The sequence below is a fragment of the Triturus cristatus genome, chromosome 6 (genome assembly GCF_964204655.1).
Source record: "Triturus cristatus chromosome 6, aTriCri1.1, whole genome shotgun sequence".
NCBI classification, from domain to species: domain Eukaryota; kingdom Metazoa; phylum Chordata; class Amphibia; order Caudata; family Salamandridae; genus Triturus; species Triturus cristatus.
The window spans coordinates 879,571,618-879,591,637 of NC_140589.1; the positions used below are offsets into that span (position 1 = coordinate 879,571,618).

Here is a 20,020-nt window from a genome sequence, read left to right on the forward strand (position 1 = left end):
CCTCTTTTGATGGAGGAGGTAGTCTCCTTTGTTAAGGAACTACGTGGTTTAAGATGTCATGTGCTTAATCTGCTACTTCTCCATTTACTCCCAGAGTACTCTTGGGCAAATCTATGAAACTACTCTTGGGCAAATCTATGAAACTACTTGTGACTATGTTTCGACTATGACCTGGATGTGCCACTCGCTTGAGTGAGTAATGTACAGCAAGACACATGGAAGCGCTGTTGCATAAAGATGCTTTAAATACATTCACTTTTCTTTAGTTTCAGTGAGTAAAATAAAAGAATGCTTACGTTTTTCTATAATTTAATGATAGTTTATGCCACAATATATCAACATACATATATATGATTTACAAAAAATAGATACTGCATTAGAAATATTCCCGCTCCCCTCCATTATCTTGTACCCTTAAAACACCTTCCATATAATGGAAAACTAAAATCATTCTCCTCTTAATTTTTCTGCGGACAAAAATGTCTTTTAACAAGGTGGAAAATTCGTTGCTATAAAAATCAACAGGAAACACTGTATCGCAACAATTGAGTAATCTTCTAAGTCCCCCCCTCCCCCCACAAAAAAAACGGCCATTATATTTCCAAAACCTAATTTATTCGGTAGTGACTTGTTCTCTTGCCAAGGTGGCAAGCTCCGACAAAGCCTGGAAGCTTTGTATGTCGGTCGTTTTCAATCCCATCTTCTGTACCTAAAAAAGTGAACAAAACAGTTTACATGACATTGTGCTTAAACAGTTTGTCTCCTCTGTACACTGCACAAACACTATCTCCCTTTTATCTACTTTAGGTGTGGAAATGTGCTTCATTTTTATGTTTTGTTGACACAATTAAACAGTCAACGTATATTGTGGTAGGACAATCCACAGTACTAAAAACACTTCCAATGCATTTGCGAACCACACATGCGTTGATATGCAAACCATTAATTAACTAGGACAGTGTGGAAACTGCAGCAATGTGTTGATGGTATGTATTAATAAAAGAAATGTCCCACATCTCAGAATGTTCGAAATTCTTACAGCAAACAGAAATTGTTAAGATGGATCTACCCCTGCTAAGCAAAATAAACTTAAGACACCATAAATGTACAAGATACGCTGACACACAACTTCTTCGGTCCAAAAGTCAAACTAATAAGTGGCAAGAAATGCCATTTTCAAGCTATTACCATGCATTACAAGAGGCCAGGCTGCAGTAGGGAATATGAGATGGGCAGTAAGATTTATTTTGTCATCTACATTCTGTGGTGTCCTTGTGGTCTGTGATACATTGGCGACGTAACCTATAGTCCATACAATTATTTTGAATATACAGGAGCTTCAAAATACGTCCAGATGCTTTTCTGTGCATCGTATTGGAAAAACGCAAAGTGTTCATCACCCATGATAAGGCGTACTGATGCAGCTTTTCTGAAAGCCATTTGTGAGGCTGGCACGCAGTTCTGTCTAACCAGAAAAGAAATCCAGTACTTGGCTTAATTAACAATATGGGTTTAAAAGTAGACTTTTAAACCCATATTGATTATTTAGCCAAGTACTGGATTTCTTTCACACATGCATAGGTGGGATAGGGGTGGGCATTCTTCAGCTATTGACTTGTTTGGTCGAGACCCTTGAGTTTTTGAGGTCTTCGATTGTCAATCACTTTGTGCTATCAGTCCACTGTATTTCACCGATAAATTTGAAGCAGTTCTTTCTACCTTAAAATGTTGATGGAATAAGAAGTAGTTCCTTTTTAGGGCGAGCATCAGCGCAAATGCGCTGTATGCAAGACCTCCTGTAAACACTCTACAGAGTGTAATTTCAGCTGCTGCCTGCTATTGGTTCATAGCTCCATCACTTTTGTTTACTGGCTACTCGTTGGTCGGTGCTCCAGATACATCACTTCCGTTTGGAAGTCAGGAGCACTGGCCAACTACAGTTTCATTACACTGTAGGCCTTTATGTAGTTATTCATGGACAATTTTTTTTTTTTTTTTTTAAACAAGCGCCCCATTTCACTCTTCATCTTTAATGGTGGCACGCTACTTTCTTTAGACTGGACTGTCTAAACAAAGGTGCGCGGCTGCTATTAAAGTGAAAGCGCAGAATGAGACGCTTTAAAAAAAAAAAAATTGTTTGTTGCCTTGAGAAACAAATGCTTTTATTTGTAAAAGCGCCCCATTCCTCGCTTTCACTTTATTAGCGGCCGCGCACCTTTGTTCAGATGAGACCACCACCAGTACCACCACCAATACCACCACCACCAGGACCAGTACCACCACCAGTACCACCAGTACCACCACCAATACCACATGTACCAGTACGACCACCACCAGTACCACCACCACTAAAACCACCAGTACCACCATTACCACCACCAGTACCACTACCACCAGTACCACTACCAGTCCCACCACTACCAAGTACCACCAGTACCAGTACCACCACCAAGTACCACCACCACCAATACCACCAGTAACACCACAACCAGTACCAACAGTACCACCAGTACCACCACCACCACCACCACCGCCACCAGTATCACCACCAGTAACATCACCAGTACCAGTACCACCACCACTCATACCACCACTAGTACCACCACCAATACCACTACTACCACCAATACCACCACCAGTACCACCGGTACCACCAGTACAGTACCACCACCACCACTACTACCAAAATCACCACCACCACTTCAGTGCCTCTTGCTCACTAGTAGTAGCAGGGGCACTGTAAGAGGCCGGAGCTGCAGCCGAGACCATCCATCCCTCCCTCCCTCCCTCCATGCGTGCCATAAAAGCACAGCCAGCCCTGCGCCAAGAGGTGAAGCCAGGGCCCTACTACAGCTGGAGAGTTTATTAGGTCAAAGATAGCAATGACATTACGCAATGCCACACTGCACACCCAAATTACGGAGAGGGCAGGAAATAGCCCCCTCTCCTGCTCTTCCTCCTGAGCCGCAACAGTGTAATCACAGTGCGAAAGGTGTTGGAGCGCTTTGTTAGTGTTTATAGCTCGGATCATATGTAACTCTCACTTCACACTTTGTGTCTGTGTAATTTACAACACTTACACATCTTCTTCACTGCACTAATTATCACTACTTTGAAGACATCGCAGGCCGGTCTATTCCTCCGATATTTACAATCTAACAAGCGGTCGAGAAGGCCCTTTATTGCGATGCAATAGGTCTCGCATTAGGGCTGGGTGGTCACACAGACATTGGCCTCACAGAGTAAATGCTGGAAAAGCAGTGCAAAACATTTTCACACAAGCAATCTGTAAAGCACATTTTGTCAATGTAAATGGTACAGAACTGTGACATGGTGGGTGTTGAACCAATGAGATGCAGCTGTAAGTTGGCAGAGGCCAAAGCTTTCTCCCCTCAGCTATCTCAGGACACAGACCCATGGTTATTACTATTTCACCAATCTAACAGCCTACTAGAAGCTGAAGGCTGAGTTGGCTTCACCAGTCCCAGAACCTCTGCTACTACTGGTGGAATTGACAGGTAGGAGAGAGGAGCCCTTGTGTGGGGGTCATTGCACAGCTAACCTTAAAGCGCTCCAGTCCGCTTTCCCTCCAAACAGCCTACAGCTGTCAAATCACATCATCAAGAATGCTACAACATTTCTGGATAATTCTGTGGCATGCATCTAGGCATGTTGTAGAAGAACATTGGTGCCCATTGCAGTTCGCGGTATCAAGACCGGTCCACAAGATAAATGTGGTAGCATCTTGACTACTATGCAACATTTGTGCAAAAGTGTCCTCACGAACAGTGGACAAGGTCTTGCATGCCATGTCCCAGAGAACATGTGTATCAGGCCATAGGACACAAAGCATTCAAATGTCTAAGATCCAAACTGGTGGAGCAGAAAACCACTCTTGTCAATGGAATCAATCCATTTCTAGGAGCAGTACAAAAGGTGTTTGGATTCACCTTACTTGTGGATGCCTGCACAAACAGACTGTACGGTGCCCAGTATTGCATCAAAAAGGCCGGATCACCGAGGGCTGGCCTACAGTGTTGAGCATCTAAATACCTCACTAGTAGCATTGAGCATGGTTTGGCCTAGGGCATCATGAGTGCCAATGTCAGACCTTAACTGAAAGTCTGCAAAGGCACCAAAGTGGTAGGGACCGGCCACATCATTTCAGTAAGCAAATACACCTTAGTTCCTACAGTTAGCAACTATAACTCCAAGATCTCCGGACCCCGGGAATGACCACTGTAGAAGAGACACTGTCCTAGGTTTTGGGGCCCAAGTGAGATTCCAGCTCTGTCTCAGACTAAGTATCAAGGCCACCAGCATGTTGAAGGGCAAGGTACATCTGTATAATTAGGGGGGAGCAAACTGCCTGCCTCCTCGTCATTCTTGTTGTGGGGGAAACATGTTCCAAGAGCCTAGATTGCATCAGAGTTAGATCTGAAAATTGCCTTTAGCCTTCGATAATACGGGCTTTGAGCAAAAGGCAGCACTGTGAAGTCTTCTCAGGTCATAGGTTGTGCCTTAGCGGTCTCAAAGCGTGACACAGACCGAGACCTAGCTCAATTCAGATCCAGAACTGACACTGGAGATGAGACTGGATTCATAACAGGCAACTCTGGAGACAAGACAAGCACTGGAATAACCACAACATATGCGGCCTGTGGCAAAGGTGAACAGGCTTTGCCTGCAATTTGAGGGGACTAAGCAAAGGCTGATTGGCGTTATCGGGCTTTGAAGGACCCCACCAATGGAAGGTACACCAGAGGTACCTGAAAATGTTCAGAATAATAGCAGTTTTACCTCCTTAAAGTCATCAATCCACTGCACAGTAAGGAATATGTTCAGAATCTGATGATGCTGGCAGAGTCAGGTCTTTAAAAGGCCAACTGCTCAAATGCTCCCTGGAATAGATGCATCAGGAAAGAGTAGAATTCCACTTGAACATCTTGTGTTTACGCAGTGACTTGTGTTTCGATATTACCCAGGACCTATCTAAGAACGGTGGCTGGGCCTGGGACTGCAAATGACCGTTGGACTTTGCGAACAAAGTCCTGGGCACACGTTGTGAGGATAAGACTGTGAAGACAGTAAGCTGAGCGTCCAGTGTCTTTAGAAGGCGGAGGACAGGTACGCCGGCCACCTGCAACAAATGTGAATGGCGAAAGGAAAGGTCAGGGCTGGAAAAAGGGTCCAGGTCCAGCGGCACGGTTGGTCCGCAGAGAGAAATGCGGCTTACCTAGGTCAGTACGAGGAGAGAATCACACACTGGGTCCGTGTCGAAATCCGGATTCGGAAGTCTGTGGACAGAGTGAACCCAGCTTAAGAATCGTAATGGCGCAGGAGGACTAGAACTTCCTCGGGGGAGAACATACAAAACATGGAGAACGTAACGGGGCAGACGGGGGCAAGACGAACGGAATGCGCATACGAAGGCCCAAGGTGAGGACGCGCATGTGCAGCGTTCAGCAATGGGAGAGAAGCAGTAATGTACAGAAAAAAACTGCAAGCCTAAGTAAGTTGACCATGCTGGCAGCCATGAGTCACGGACTGGAAAAATGTGCGTGGATCTGGCTGACCACGAAAACTCTATGTAAGAACCAGGCAAGGCTCGTGCAGGAAGGGTGCCCCTCATGGGTGAAAAAAAGTTGCTCCTAAGGAAAGGAATGGACAGGGGTGGATACCACAGGTGCTTGCGGGTACTAAGACGAGCACGTGTGAAAAGGAAGCCACTCGTGGGTTACGAGAGTGGCTACTGAAGCACAAGGCATGAAATACACTGTGTAGACAAAGAAATTAGAGCGAAGAAATCATGGGTGGAGAAAAAGAGCTTCCCCAGGTTCAATGGTGTGGCTGAAGCTGCCAAAACTGTATATGGCCCTGACCATGATTGACCTGATGGTGAGGCAGATGTTCTAAGAAATGAAGGAAACTAGAGACATGGGCACACAATGGCCGCCTAAAACCAAATCACCCAAATAAAATTTCAACAAGCAATGCCGGTGTGGTAACCAGTTGAGAATAGCAACAAGGGTGCAAGATATGCATAAGTCAGCTGAATTGGGAGGATCACCAGTAAGTTGAGCTGACAGACCTAACTAAAAGGGTTAGTACTGTGTGGTGATAAAAGCAACCATAAGGTACATAAAAATCTACCCCCTTAAAAAAAAACAATGTATACAGTACAACAAACAATGGTGTGAAAAACATTCTTTAGCATAAACAAGGGACATAAACAGGAAGCAGGGTACAGGAGGTTGTGTGTTGAGAGATCAATCTCCCAGGAAGTAATGCAACTCATGGTCTGTGTTTAGGCCGTGTTGTACTGACTGTAGGCGCATGATCCAGGTTGCCTCAAGACGCCTGAGCCTCAGTTCTCTGTTCCCACCTCTGGCACTGATGGGCGCGACATCAATTCTGAAGAAGGAAAAGCGTTTCTTAGCCCCTTGGTTGGGGCAGGTGGCAGCATGGACTGCCATCGGGTATCTGGTGTCCTGATTTTGGAGTGCCCTGATGTGTTCCCCAATACGTTCCTTTAGCGGTCTGATGGTGCTTCCGATGTACCAGCGTTTGCAGGCGCATTCAAGTGTGTAAACCACTAATTTGGTGTTGCAGCTAATATTGAACTTTATCTGGTATTGGTTTTTGTTGACTGCAGTGAAGTTTTTGATGCCGTTCTGAGCAAACCTGCACACCCCACAACACCCACATTTAAAAGATCCTAAAATGTGTGCTGTGAGCCATGTGCGATTGTGTAAGGTGCTCGGTACACTGGGACTTAGTCTTGATCCGAGTGTTCTGCCACGCCTGTAGGTGACCAGCGGTTTATTGGTGATGATCTCTTTGAGGGTCGTGTCTGCAAGCAGAATGCCCCAATGTCTGTTGAGGCTTTTCCTCATGGCTAGGCCCATGTCGCTATAATCAGTAATGAGTCTTACAGGCTGATCCTGTTCGATGACCGTTTTTTTGTCGTCATGTAGTGTGCCTTCCCTCTCTGTATTGTGAATTCTTTTCTCTGCTTGGCTGATACAGCGTGCATTGTAGCCTCTGGCCTTAAATCTGTGTTTCATATCAAACATTTCTGGAATTCCAGTTCCTCACTGCAGTTCCTCCTAGCTCTGACGAATTCCCCATAGGGGATCGCCTGAATCTGATGGAACGGGTGAGAGCTCTGCGCATGCAAGATGGCATTGCATGATGTTGACTTCCAGTACAAGCAACTGTGTAGTGTGTCTGCCTTAATGTAGAGTTCCACATCTAAGAATGTGATGTTTGAGGTGCTGAATTCACTTGTGAATCTCATGTTCACGTCATTGGAATTAAGATATTCACAAAATTCGACCAGTTTGTGTGGGACCCTGACCATAGTAAAAGACAATCGTCTATGTAGCGTCCCCAGTAAACTATGGAGTCGACCCATGGTGCCCCCTTGTTGCCCCCAGATCCAATTAGATCCTAAGACACCCATGTACAGGTTAGTAAATGAGGGCAAAAACCTAGAGCCCATGGCCACACCTTTGTTCTGTTTGTACCAAACATTGTCGTAAATGAAGTAGTTGTTCAAAATAATGTTCATCATTGTGATAAGCATGTTGGATATGTTGCCATAGGGAGGCAGGCCTGGTCAGAAGAAGGCTGGTAACAGCTTTGAGTTCCAGCTCAGGTTCAATTGTGATATAGAGAGAAACCACATCCAGGGTGGCTAGAGTCATTCCTGGTTGCCATTGGACATCAGCCAAGATACTTAAGATGTGTTTCGTATCCTGGATGTGAGAGGGTAGATTTTTGACCATGGGATTTAAGAAAAGATCCATATATTGCGCGAGTCTCTCTGTTGGACTGCCAATACCCGATACGATAGGTCTGCCAGGTGGAAATGGGGCAGGCTTGTGTATCTTGGGTAAGGTGTATATCCAGGGGTATGCAGGCCTGTGTACCTTCAAATAAAGAAGCTCCTGATCATCAATAAGACCTAATGAGTGCCAGTCAGATAGGCACTTATTCATTTCTGTGGTGAGTCTGCCCATGGGATTATAAGAGATCTGCTCATAGCAGGCGGTGTCTTGTAATTGCGACAGGATTTCATTGTGGAAGTCGGTTCGATTCATTACCACGACATTCCCACCCTTATCTGCCTCCTTGATCACGATGTCGGCCTCCAAAGTTTTCAAAGCTACCCGTTCTTCTCTAAGTAGATTGTCCTTAGTTCTATGTTTGGTGCTCTGTACATTACGTTCATGTTTGTCCATGTCTGCCATTACAAGGTTGTAAAAGGATTCAACAGAGTTCCTGGGAGCACGGGAGTCCTTTTGGACTTGATCTTGAGACCACTGTTCAGGGACAGGTCTGTCTCTATATCCAGTTCTTGGAGAAGATTCTCCATGTTCATGGGCAGGTCATCTGACAGCCAGGGACAGTAGTAAATGTGTGTTTTGGATGTCCTTGATACTTTGCAAACCTGACGAATTCTCAGTGCAAAGATTTCTGATGTTTTTGGAGGTAGATGGAGTGCCACTAAAGTGTTTTTTGATTTTTAAGCCCCTGACGAATTGGAAGAGGTCAATCTTGTGTCTGCAGGTGTTGCCTTGTTCATGGGGGTTGAAACTCAAGCCTCTGCTTAGTAATGAAATCATCCCACTATTGAGAGATTGGGACGATAGCTTGACTACCTGAATACCCTGATCCTGTTGGTCTACTTACTCTTCCCGTTCCCAGATCTCAGTTTCTTTTTGTAGTCTTCTGAGTCCTGCCCTCTTCCCTCTGCTGGATTTTTGTCTTGGACCCCTTGTCTCTGTTGCGTTCGGTTTTCCCTGCGTATTACCTCTCTTAAAAAAGACGATTTAGTTGAAGCTGGTATGATTGAACTAATTGACTGATTATCAGTGTCACTGTCACTGGTTGGAATGGTATTGATAGAGGTGGAACTGGAAGACACTGAGGCTGTGTCCGTTCTAGTCGATCTATCTCCCTGTGGGGCAGGTTGAACTAACTTGTCATATTTCTTGGCGAAGGTGAAAACACGTCCCTCCCTGTAATGAGCTGAGTCTTTCTTGAGTTGTCGTGTCTTTCTAGCTGTTATTTCGTTCTGGTGTTTGGTCAGTATATCGTTAAGAATGACATAATTGTTTTCCGTGGCTTCCTTCAAGTCTAAGTCAGCTATCTCTTTCTCTAGGTTGGCTATGTCAATTTGGAGTTTCGCTACCTTGCGTTCAGCGTTTTCTATTAGTATGTTAATTGGTGTGTGTGAGTTGGAGGTAAGAGTTTCTTCCCATTTACCTAATAGGCCATCATCTAGATCGTCAAAAGTTGGGAATATTTGGGAGCAAAGTCCTCTCGGGACTCTGTTGAGTCTCAAGTATTGTTTCAAGGTGGCACTGTCCCACCACCTTGAATTTTCCGTTTTCTTCAATCTCTCCAGTCTTAAAAATCTTTCTCTGAGATCCTCCTGACGTGGGGGGTTTCCACTTGTGGATGCTGAACTGGTCATAATTCACTTTGATAAGTTATCAAATGGTTCTGATGCAACCCCATCTCTATCCATACCCTAAATCTGGGAATGTGGTGATAAAAGTGTTGTAAACGCTGCAGCTGCCCTTCCTGGCACCTTGAGGTACTATTGTGAAGTAGGGTTTTACATAAATCAGGAAGCTTGGCGCTCAGGCTGGTGTGCGTACTGTATGGAATGGAGAGTATGCACGGTGCTACCAGGTCGGGGAAAATACCCTGTAACCCCCGTGGATGTGTGAGTCCTGAAACCCACCCCGGTAAATGCGAACAAAGTCCTGGGCACACGTTATGAGGATAAAAAACTGGCATAAGTGTCACTTGTTTTCTCCGCCATTTTCTCTCCCTTTGTACAGTCACTATTTTGGCCACAGGGACATCTGTACATTACACACAGTCACCATTACATTGTTGTTGATCACTCCTTTTCACTTAGGGTTTTTCCACGTAACATGGGTGATCCGGATTCACCCACAGATATGTTATGGTTTTTCCGGCCACAAACTCAAATGCCATGTATTTAATTGCTCACTCAAATGTCTTGTATACTTCCCAGCCCTGAAGAGTCACAAGATACTTACCTCGTGTGACGAAACACGTGTCAGCTGGTTCTTTCTATGTTGTTGCATCATTAAATACTTTTGACATAGACACTGGTGTTTACCACTTAAACGTAATACAAGATACTTATACCAGTTTTTTATTCTCATAACGTGTGCCCAGGACATTGTTCGCATTTACCGGTGTGGGTTTCAGGACTCTCACATCCACGGGGGTTACAGGGTATTTCCCCCGACCTGGTAGCACCGTGCATATTCTCCATTCCACACAGTACGCACACCAGCCTGAGCGCCAAGCTTCCTGATTTATTAAAAACCCTACTTCGCGATAGGACCGTTGGACTTTGACTGGGACCTATCACGCTTGATATGTTCAGCAACATCAATCTTTGCTTCGCACTGCCTGGTGGCCTTTGGATGCATTATGGAGCATTTATCACATGACTTCCATGCAGATTGTGAGCCCAAGCAGTAAATACACACATCATGTGGATCCATGACTGAGATCTGCTTCCTGCAGGCTCAGCACAGTTTAAATCGTGTCGCCCTCATGGGAGACATATTCCCTGCACACTGTCATGGTTCAAGTTTGGAAGTCAGTAAACACCAAGCAATATTTGGAGCAGCGCTCCGAATCTACGAAGGGTGCTGAAAAAGAGGAACAGCATGCCATGGTGGTGCCTATATGCAACTCCAGCAAGTCCCTTCCGAAGGCGGAATGGAACCACTGTAGAGACCAACGGCCTCACCTCTGGCACATGAGGGCGGATGCATCTCACAGAAAACGTATTTTGAAGTTAGTTTCCCAACAATTAAAAAAACTATATTTTATATAACATATAACTGTGATATAACTTAATATAAGAATTTATCTTACTATATATTAACTGCAATATAACGTATTATAATATTTTCTCATACTATAATATTTTCTCAATATCGAATTAATCCTCACCTGTAAGCAACTTTGTTAATCCTTATCCTCCTCCCTGAAATCTGATTCCATTGATCTTCCAGACATTGTTGGAGAGGCCACATGAAGAGACGTGCATGCGGGACCAGGAAAATACACAACGCCATTGAAACCCAGAAGGGAATAAACTTGTTTCACTGTTGGATGGGATGTTTTCTTCAGATTGTGACATTTCTGAAGGACAGATTATCAACTCCCCTCCAAAGGAATCAAGTGTGTGTACTTTGTCTAGAACTGCAAACAGGTAATGCAGGGATTAAACACGTGTTGAGATGGAGTTTTTGTGATTCACGTCTAGACCTAGTCTACTTAGAAACATGACCGTTCGGTGATAATTTTGGCTTGCTTGCTGATAGGAAGATCCCTTGATCAATCATCGAGAAATGGATAGACGAAGATACTCATTTCTCTGAGATGAGCTGCTACAACCGCCATGCATCTGGGGGAAAGTTGGAGATGCAGACTTGAGGCTGAAGGGAAGGACCTTGTATTGATAGTGGTCTTTCCTACAAGGAATCACCGGAATGATCTATGTTTTTTGGCTATTGGGATGTGAAAATAGGCATCTTGCAGGTTTATCGAGCATAGCCAGTGTCCTTAATGGAGTTAAGGGAAGATCTGATGAAGAGCCAACATTCTGAATTTTTCTTTGCAAACCATTTGTTCGCTTTCTTGAGGTCCAAAATGGTTCTGTATTCATTTTTGGATCCTTTTTTCTTCACCAGAAATTAACGGGGATATATTCCCATTCCTTTCAGGCATGTTACTGCAAAAGGATGTTGATCCTGCAGGTAAAGGAAAGATGGAATAGATGGTGGTGGACAACTTGAATCTGAGACAGTATCCATGCTCTACAATATTCAGAACCCATTTGTTGGTGGTTATCTTTTGCCACTCTTGCAGGAAAGATGCTATGCTCACCCCTACAAGAGTAGGAAACAGACAAGGGAGGAGAGGATGACTTATTGTTTGCCACCCATTGTTTTAGTGGCTTGAGCAGTTGATTGCTGTCCTCCTCTTCCTTCTTACTAACTGCGCTGTTGTTGATGTCTATGAGGCTGGGATGATTGTTGCTGCTGTCCTGTAGACCAATGAGGGGTTTGAACCCTCTGGTGAAAATAGTGGCGGTCATAGGGCCTGTAGGAATGCCTCCTATACTCTTTTCTTTTTTCCAATCTGACAGCTTTGATAGCGTCAAGCTCGGACTTCATCGTAGATATCTCTTAGTCAACATGAGAGCCAAACAAGGTATTACCAGAATACCGCAGGTTGATAATTCGATGTTGGGCTTCAGGTTTCAAGTTTGGGAGTCTCAGCCAATAATAGGACCGAAAAACCAGGCCATGTCAATAGACATGTGCTGCCAGAGTGGAGGAATCTGCTGCAGCACAGATAACTTGGTTTGACACCATCACGCCTTCATTTAAAATCTCTTGGAAATCCTGAAGCTTGTCTCTGGGAAGATCATCCATGAATTGTTGAATAGAGTGCCAAAGAGACCTGTCATAGCGTCCTAGGAGAGCAGTTGCACTAGCAGCTTTCATGACCTTTCTGCCCACTGAACCCAATTTCTTGCTCTCCTTATTAGGATGTACTGTAGAAGATGGAGCCATGGCATTAAGTTTTTGAACTGCTGAAACAAGGAATTCGATCTGTGCGCAGAAAGGATGAATCTTGATCCGGTGGTCTGTATTTCTTTTGCAGGCTTGATGAAGCAGCCTTCACAGCGCCAGAGCCAGAAAAAGTTCAATCTCGAACTAAAAGGCCTGGAACCAAAGGGAGTAGTGGTCTAGCTTCGGACCTTCAATTAAGACTCTCAAAGATTACCGGCATGGATGTAGTAGTAGTCGATAAATTGATATTCAATTTGCTTGATCCACTAATAAGTAATTCTTGGTAGGTGTTAATATCTGTTGGAGATATTCTCGGTGGAGAAGAATCCGTTAAGGTAGGCGAATACAATCCTGAAGATGATGTATGATGAGATTGGTAGGATCCTGATCTAGATGTAGAGTATATTTTCCGTCTTCAATGAAAGCGTCTGTGAGACCTTGAATGATGTGGACAGTGGGATCTCAATCTTGACCTTGACCTAGACCTATTGGTATGAGGTCTGGTGTGATGGGAGCAAGATCTAGGTTGCCTTGGTTTAGGTGTCACTGGCTCAGTGGGCTGTGGTGGAGGAGAGACTGGCAAAATTAGCAATGAAGGTACCGCTTTAATCGCTGGTTGAGGAGGAGGGGAGCACTGTGGAGGTGGAGTGGATTCCATTGGAACTCGAGGCAGTGATGATGAATCCGGAATGATTACTGGAGAGGTGGGCCTGGATGGTGAATCGGCCAGGGAACACTCTAAATAAGACTTCGGAAAGATAACTGCATGCTTTCACCTGTATAAGCCACTTTGCTGTCTTGGGCAGGGAAGTTGTAGGATGTCTCAACGTCAAGCCATGACTCGGCGTCAAAGTTCTTGAAGTTGCATGGTGTCTCAACGTCGACTGTGTTCTCCTCCTCGACATCATAAGTGTTCTTGGCGTTGACCCAGCTCTTGACGGTGAGCCAGTAGATGCAGGACCTCTTCATGACATTGAACGGGAACAATGTCTTCCTCCAGATGTTTTCTTTTTGGATCTCCTTCTGCGGGAGTCCTCAGAGCAGGACTTAGAGGCACTGGTAGAGGGTGCAGTCTCTCTTCATCCTTCAGTTCAGAAGTCTTCCCAGTCAGGGAAACTCGCTGTCTGCAGTGCTCCACTTGGACATTATTTAAAAATACTGTAAACCCTAAAGGACTGAGAGTGAATTTGCTTTAAAAAGCCCAAGATGAAAATTATTATGAAAAAAAAAATACTTTAAACATGTCAGAGCTCTGCTACAGGATCGGGTCAGCAGGAGCTGGAAAAAGGAGCTGAGTAAACTGCCACCTGCAGGGACACTGGAGGTCAGAAGGCCCTTACAGGCGCAGTCTCCTAGTTACATTGTTTTTATGCTGCAGCCTATATTCCTATGTATTACTCCTTATCTTCCTTTAAAAAGAAGTAAAACGTGTTTGTGAAGGATGTTTTTAAAAGATCACTTTTCTTTTTGCTCCAGAGATTTTTAAGGGTATGACCCTTTTTTCCTTCTAAATGTGAAAGTAATTCAATAAAGATTGGTAACCTGTTTGTAAGGCTGCAAAAAATGTAACAAGTCTGTCACCTATGGTTCCTAGCCTTTCCGAAGTAAGGCGAAGTAGATGTGACTTTGAAAGAACTGTTCTGGTATCCACGCACATGGGCGGGACTACCCAGTGCTTATGATTACCAATAGAGATACTCTGAGAACCTTTATTCTGCCGCAATCTTTGCAACTGAGAATTCCATCAAAGCACTATTCAGAACTCTGCAATACCTCTCTACCTCCCTCACTAGCTCTAAAGAGGTCAGCCTGTCAAAGGTGATTGTGTCTCTCCCGTTTCTTTCATTTAACAAAGTCAAGGATATTCAAGATGAGGTTTCTTGAACTGAAATGCAATAAAAAACCATCTGTTATGCCATCAGAGGACACCCCGACCCCTTCTTCGAGGGTCCCATTCAGAATAAATGCCTGACTTTTTCCACATAGATATGGGGGAATTAACAACAATCAGCAAGATCTCTGGTTCTCCCACAGAGCTCTGCCTGCTTAAGGAATTGGAGGGAAAGAATAGGTGCACAAAATAATTAATATGTCCTTGACATTGGGAGTGTGATGAATTAAAAAGGGTGAATGTCCAATTGTTGCTTAAGAAACTATACCTGTAACCTGCAGAACCACACAATTTTAGCACGCCATTTCTCCGTTACCCGATCCATCCAAACCTCTAGAGAGCAGCACCTGCTGAAGTGTGAAGTTTCGTAGAGACCTATACCAGCTTTAGGTCTAACTAGAGCACAGAGTTAGCACATCTGTCTGTGACTGATGAACAAAAATGCTGATGGTGATGGCAATGAAGCACTAATCCTTTTGAATTTATCTGCAGACTCTGACGCCACCAGCTGTTAGGCCAGATTTTAGATGAGGCTTGGACTGATTGACAAGCCCACAAATAGATTATGTTTTTCCTTTCGGACAGAACGTTTTAGGATATTATGGTTTGAATTGGTACCTGGGTGGCGGCGTATGAGACTTTCCACCTCATCACTTTTATTCCAAAGACCCCAGACATTAGTTGATCATCTATTGCATGGAGTGGGATTCTTTGTGTATGTTGAGGCACCCAGATCCTATTGGACTTAGGTGGAGAAAACCGTGGTTCATCAACATTCTTTAGCAATTGTCCCTGCTTCAATAATTGAATGACTGAAAACGCAACATCTTGGTCAGAGGCCAATCAGTATTATACACTATTGTTTAGAGTAGTCTGGAAATTCATACTCGTTCTGTCAGCAGGAAGATAGGAGAGAAATAATCTACTGTATTATACATATCCATCCAACAGCAAGTTACTAAAGATAAGTAACTTGTTCTAATAATGGACACGGACACTCATTACCACATATAATGTGAACAACCCCATAACAGGCTCAAAGAGGAGGTGGCCTAGGGTGCAAGTGTACTGTATATTAGCCTAGAGTAAGCTCTGAAGTACATATCTATCAAACTAGAAGCCTGTTGGTGCATGACCAGAATACAAACAATAGTGCCCTAGGGAAACAATGCAGAGTTATCCAGGTAGCTGTCAGATCTCAATTAAAGTGTAACTTAGGGGGGCTGAAACTGCATCCTTCCACCTGTTCATATAGACTTGTAGCCTCTTTGGGAGATTCACTCCTCCTCGTTCATAAACAAGAAACTGAAAATAGTGTGTGCCTTTGCTGATTTTGTCAGGTAGTATCTTTCATAATCTAGAAAGGTTTATCATGTACACTTGGTTCCCTTGTTCTCTGTGTATAACGTCTCAGACCATTTCTAAGGTCTTAACCTGTGTAACCCCTCCTCAACTTTCAAGGACTGGGAGGAATTGGGGGGTGGGGGCAACTGGCACAGATATCACTTGGGCCAAATTCAACTCTGAAATGAGTTATGGGAATAAGTAGGGCTTAACTCTCATTCTGTCCTTGACCTTATTCTTAGAAAACAATAAATGGAGTAGAAGCTGAAAGTGCCTGTATCTCTCCAACACTCGTGGCTGAAGTGACTGCTCCCAAAGATACAATATTTCAAGCAGACAATGCCCAAGGTCAAAAGTACATGAATTTGAGGGAGGTCAATATTAATTAATAATTCCTCAGAGGGACCCTGAATGCAATTGGTAGAAATGTGCTCTGAAGACTTAAGAATCTGGCCTCTAATGAAATCCCGACTAGGGAAGTAAGATCCTGATCATACATAGTTGTCAAGTACTCTTTACACTTTTGTTCAGGACTTTCTCTGCTAGAAAAATTGTAAACTGGAGGATGTCTACCATTACCATCTTCAGTGGATTGAGTGATTTGTAACAACAACAATTAGAGAATATTGCCCACCTCCTAGAATTGGTCACCCCCGTGGAAGGCACTGTAGCCAGTAAAATATCAAAGATTTCGAGGCAAAACATAACAGGATACAACTAGCCACCCAACTTCCAAGTATGAAGAATAAACAGGGTGTATGTTATAAGCACACCTATTTAATTACTTAAGATTAAGTAAGCATTCTACAGTTACACAAACTGGCAAAATGGTATCTCCAATAGCAAAACATTTTAGTGAGAAGCAAAAATGAAGCCCACAAGATTTGAGTTTGCATTGGATAAAAATAGCTAAGGTTTAACCATGATGTGAGATACTGGAAATAATATTCATGTCTCCTCCAGCCGATTCATATTAAAGTAGCTATTGTCAGGAAGTTAAAATGGAGATCTGCTTAGTAAGTCACAAATCCATGTATTATGTATATCAGATGGAAATGCTAATGGTTGCTGAATTACAGCACGGTGGAGTAACCGACCCCTATAATGTGTAAGACAAATTAGTAAAATGCGAAAACAAAGATATCATAGAGACATGATCAACAAGAATATACAGATGTATTCACATTCACTTACTTCATCTCTAAAATGCTCCATGTCCAAAGCCAACTGCAGCCTGATCTTGTTGTCATCCCTGTTGCCGCCATTTGAACTGACATTGGAAGACACAGTTTTACGAGCTTGTTTAAGGCGCTTCAAGCTTTCTTCCATTTTCTTCACAGAGTTCAAGACATCTGATACAGTTTCCAAGTATCTGTAATAATAGAAAAAAAGTTTTTATTGGTTTCATTTACCCTGCTTCCAAGGCGATTTCCCCAGTATTTTGAAATGTTTTGTACTGAATAGAAAGGTTTTTTTTGCTGTTCTACACCTTGGCAAACTGTTTGGGTATTGTGGAAATGTGCCGCTTTTTGACATGGTCAACTCCACTTTTTGCCTGGTATTTGATGCAATTTTGACAGAGGTGCAATGGGTTCCTAGTGCCAGATCGCTTTCCCTAAAACTGTACAATTGTTCCCCCAATTGGCAATACCTTTAGCACCCCCTGTAAGTCCCAGGTAAATAGTACCCCTGGTACCTAGAGCAAGGAGGCTAAAGAGGGTCCCTAAGGGCTGCAGCATGCATTGTGCCACCCTAAGGTACCCCTCAGCACACTCATGCAGACTGTGTTACACGGTGCAGAGAAAAGTGCGGACACGACATGGCACACCTCTTGTGTGCCATGCCTGCAGACACTTCATGTAATATAAGTATGTCACACTTACAGCAGGCCTTACAGCCCTAAGTCAGGGTGCATCATATTAAATGTGAGAACATATATGCAAGAGAAGATATTCCCCTGTGATATTCATGTCAATTCTTGGATGTTGTCAGTGAACAGGGAAGTGATCTTGAGTCTATGTACTGAGCCCTAGGGATTACAAGTTCCCCAGCCACAGGATGGCTTCACTGAAACTAAAGATGTTTGGTATCAAGCATCTCGTATTAATAAGCCCACACTGATTACAGTGATGGATTTATTGATACAAGCACCTAGAGGGCCCCTTAGAGGTGCCCTCTGAATACTTACCAACCTCTAGGATCCTGGCTGCCACCACAGTCAGGTTTCTGACCCCCTGCAGGTGAGAGTCCACGCTCTGAGGATAGAAACGATATCTGCTCCGGACGGAGGTATGGTCACCTCCTCCAAGCAGGATTGCTAAGTAATCCGCATAACAAGGCAGGAGGCTTCAAAGGCCACTGCCGCCTTTGATATTTTTCAACCCGCCTTCCCCCAGACTTGGGAGATGCCACTCCCTTCCCTGAGGCCCATTTGGCACCAGGACAGGTGAGAACATTAGCTAGTCAGGAGCAGTGTTCCCTAACAGGCTACTAATTGTAATTTCATTTATATAGTGCTTACTACCCCTGACAAGGTATCTAAGTGCTTTTAGGCAAGTAGCACACTACTTCAGAACCCAAAATGGATTAGTGGTGGACTAGTATAGGTAAATATGAGTTCATTTGAGCAGTGGACATGCATGTCTGTTAGTTGGTTTAAACTGGATAATGGAGGAATAGAAGAGGAAAGAGTCAAGAAAGATCATAGTAGTAAGAAGAGGTTTGAGATAAGTAAAAGGAGAGATGGAGGAGGGAAGTCTTTAGAATGGAATTAGGGAAATCACAGGAGAAAAAGGAGGTTTGGGATGAGTCAAAGGAGGGATACATGAAAGAAAAATTTAGCAAGGGCTGTTTGGGAGATCGTAGAAGTAAAATGAGGTTTGGAGTGTATGTGAGTACCAAGCTATTGGCTTTGCCAATGATTCTTTGTGAAGCATTGATTAGAAAAGTAACCGGAAAAACTAATTTCAAAGTACTAGATAAAAAGCAAACACATAAAAAGGTATCTCAAAACTTTACATTGAATTCAATAAAAATTTAAGGAAGTGTCAGAATTTAAGGGAATTGTTAAAGGCTTGACAAGGCCAAATGTATCTTCTACAGGACTCAAAATGGAAACAAATGCTCCAATCATTTGGTATTCTGAAGTAGCCCATGTAGTTTTATGGGCCTTAGGCAGAAGAGAGATCTCTTTTTTAGTCATGCAATGTGCACCATTTACCTCAAACTACAGCTGGGTGAGTGCGGCAGCCAGCCCTCCACTCACACCATAAAAGTAATTGGGCCTATTCTCAAACTGCATTTCGTTTAAAAAAGAATTACATTTTAAATTCAAAATTAAGTTAATGAGGCTGCATTTTTTTTTTATATCATTCAACATTAAGAATAAATATATAACATTAACTAACCATATTTAACATAAAAATATAATTTCTATTGTTTTTTTAACTTTAATGTACTATTAAACCTTTCCCTATACTTTACCACCGAGGTGGAGTTCTCCCTGTGGTAGAGATATTTGCCTATGTGTGTAAAGTTACAAGTAGCAATTTGAAAGCATTAGTGTCGCATAAAGCCCACTAAGTTTTTGGTATGGTTCAGAAGAATTCTTCCAGCAACAGACAGCTAAAAGCTGGATAGACAAAAAAAAAAACTACATGTGAATTATGTATGCATGAATAAGTACATTACCTATAGCTGTTCTTATGCCTTAGTGAATCAGCTATAAATGTACACATCCACAAGCTATATCTTTGGCAATGCGTGTCATTTATAGCTTGAAAACCAATTTGTTAATCATGCCGTGTGTGCTGATGTACCACCCCTAAGGTAAGCTACCTGATGTTAACACGAAAACGAATCAATGAATCTTTATTGTTCAGTTAATTAAAACTTACAATAAAAGGCTCATTACAATGAAAACACAATGAAAAGGCCATTCAGTCATGTATTAAGATCATATAACAAACACTGTGCCCTGTTTAAAACTAACGCAAGTTGAGAAGCATTATTGCAGAATCAATGCTCAATCAAAAGGAAAGTGCTGAGTGCCAAGCGCATTTTGCCATACAACTAAAAGCATGAACTAAAGAGATGGAAAAAGTGTGTAGTGCATGCATTAAAACAGGCAGGAAGTGCT

General features: G+C 43.3%; 1 protein-coding gene across 1 annotated transcript in view; it reads right to left on the reverse strand.

The window, feature by feature from the left end:
• Positions 1-292: 292 nt before the first annotated feature.
• Positions 293-20,020, reverse strand: part of COG2 (component of oligomeric golgi complex 2) — a 326,732-nt gene continuing 307,004 nt past the window's right edge. The window contains exons 17-18 of the mRNA XM_085611476.1: positions 17,077-17,254; positions 293-709 (exon numbers count right to left, since the gene is read on the reverse strand). Coding sequence (XP_085467602.1) covers positions 614-709; positions 17,077-17,254 — 274 coding nt within the window. The 3' untranslated portion in view covers positions 293-613. The remainder of the gene's footprint in view (positions 710-17,076; positions 17,255-20,020) is intronic.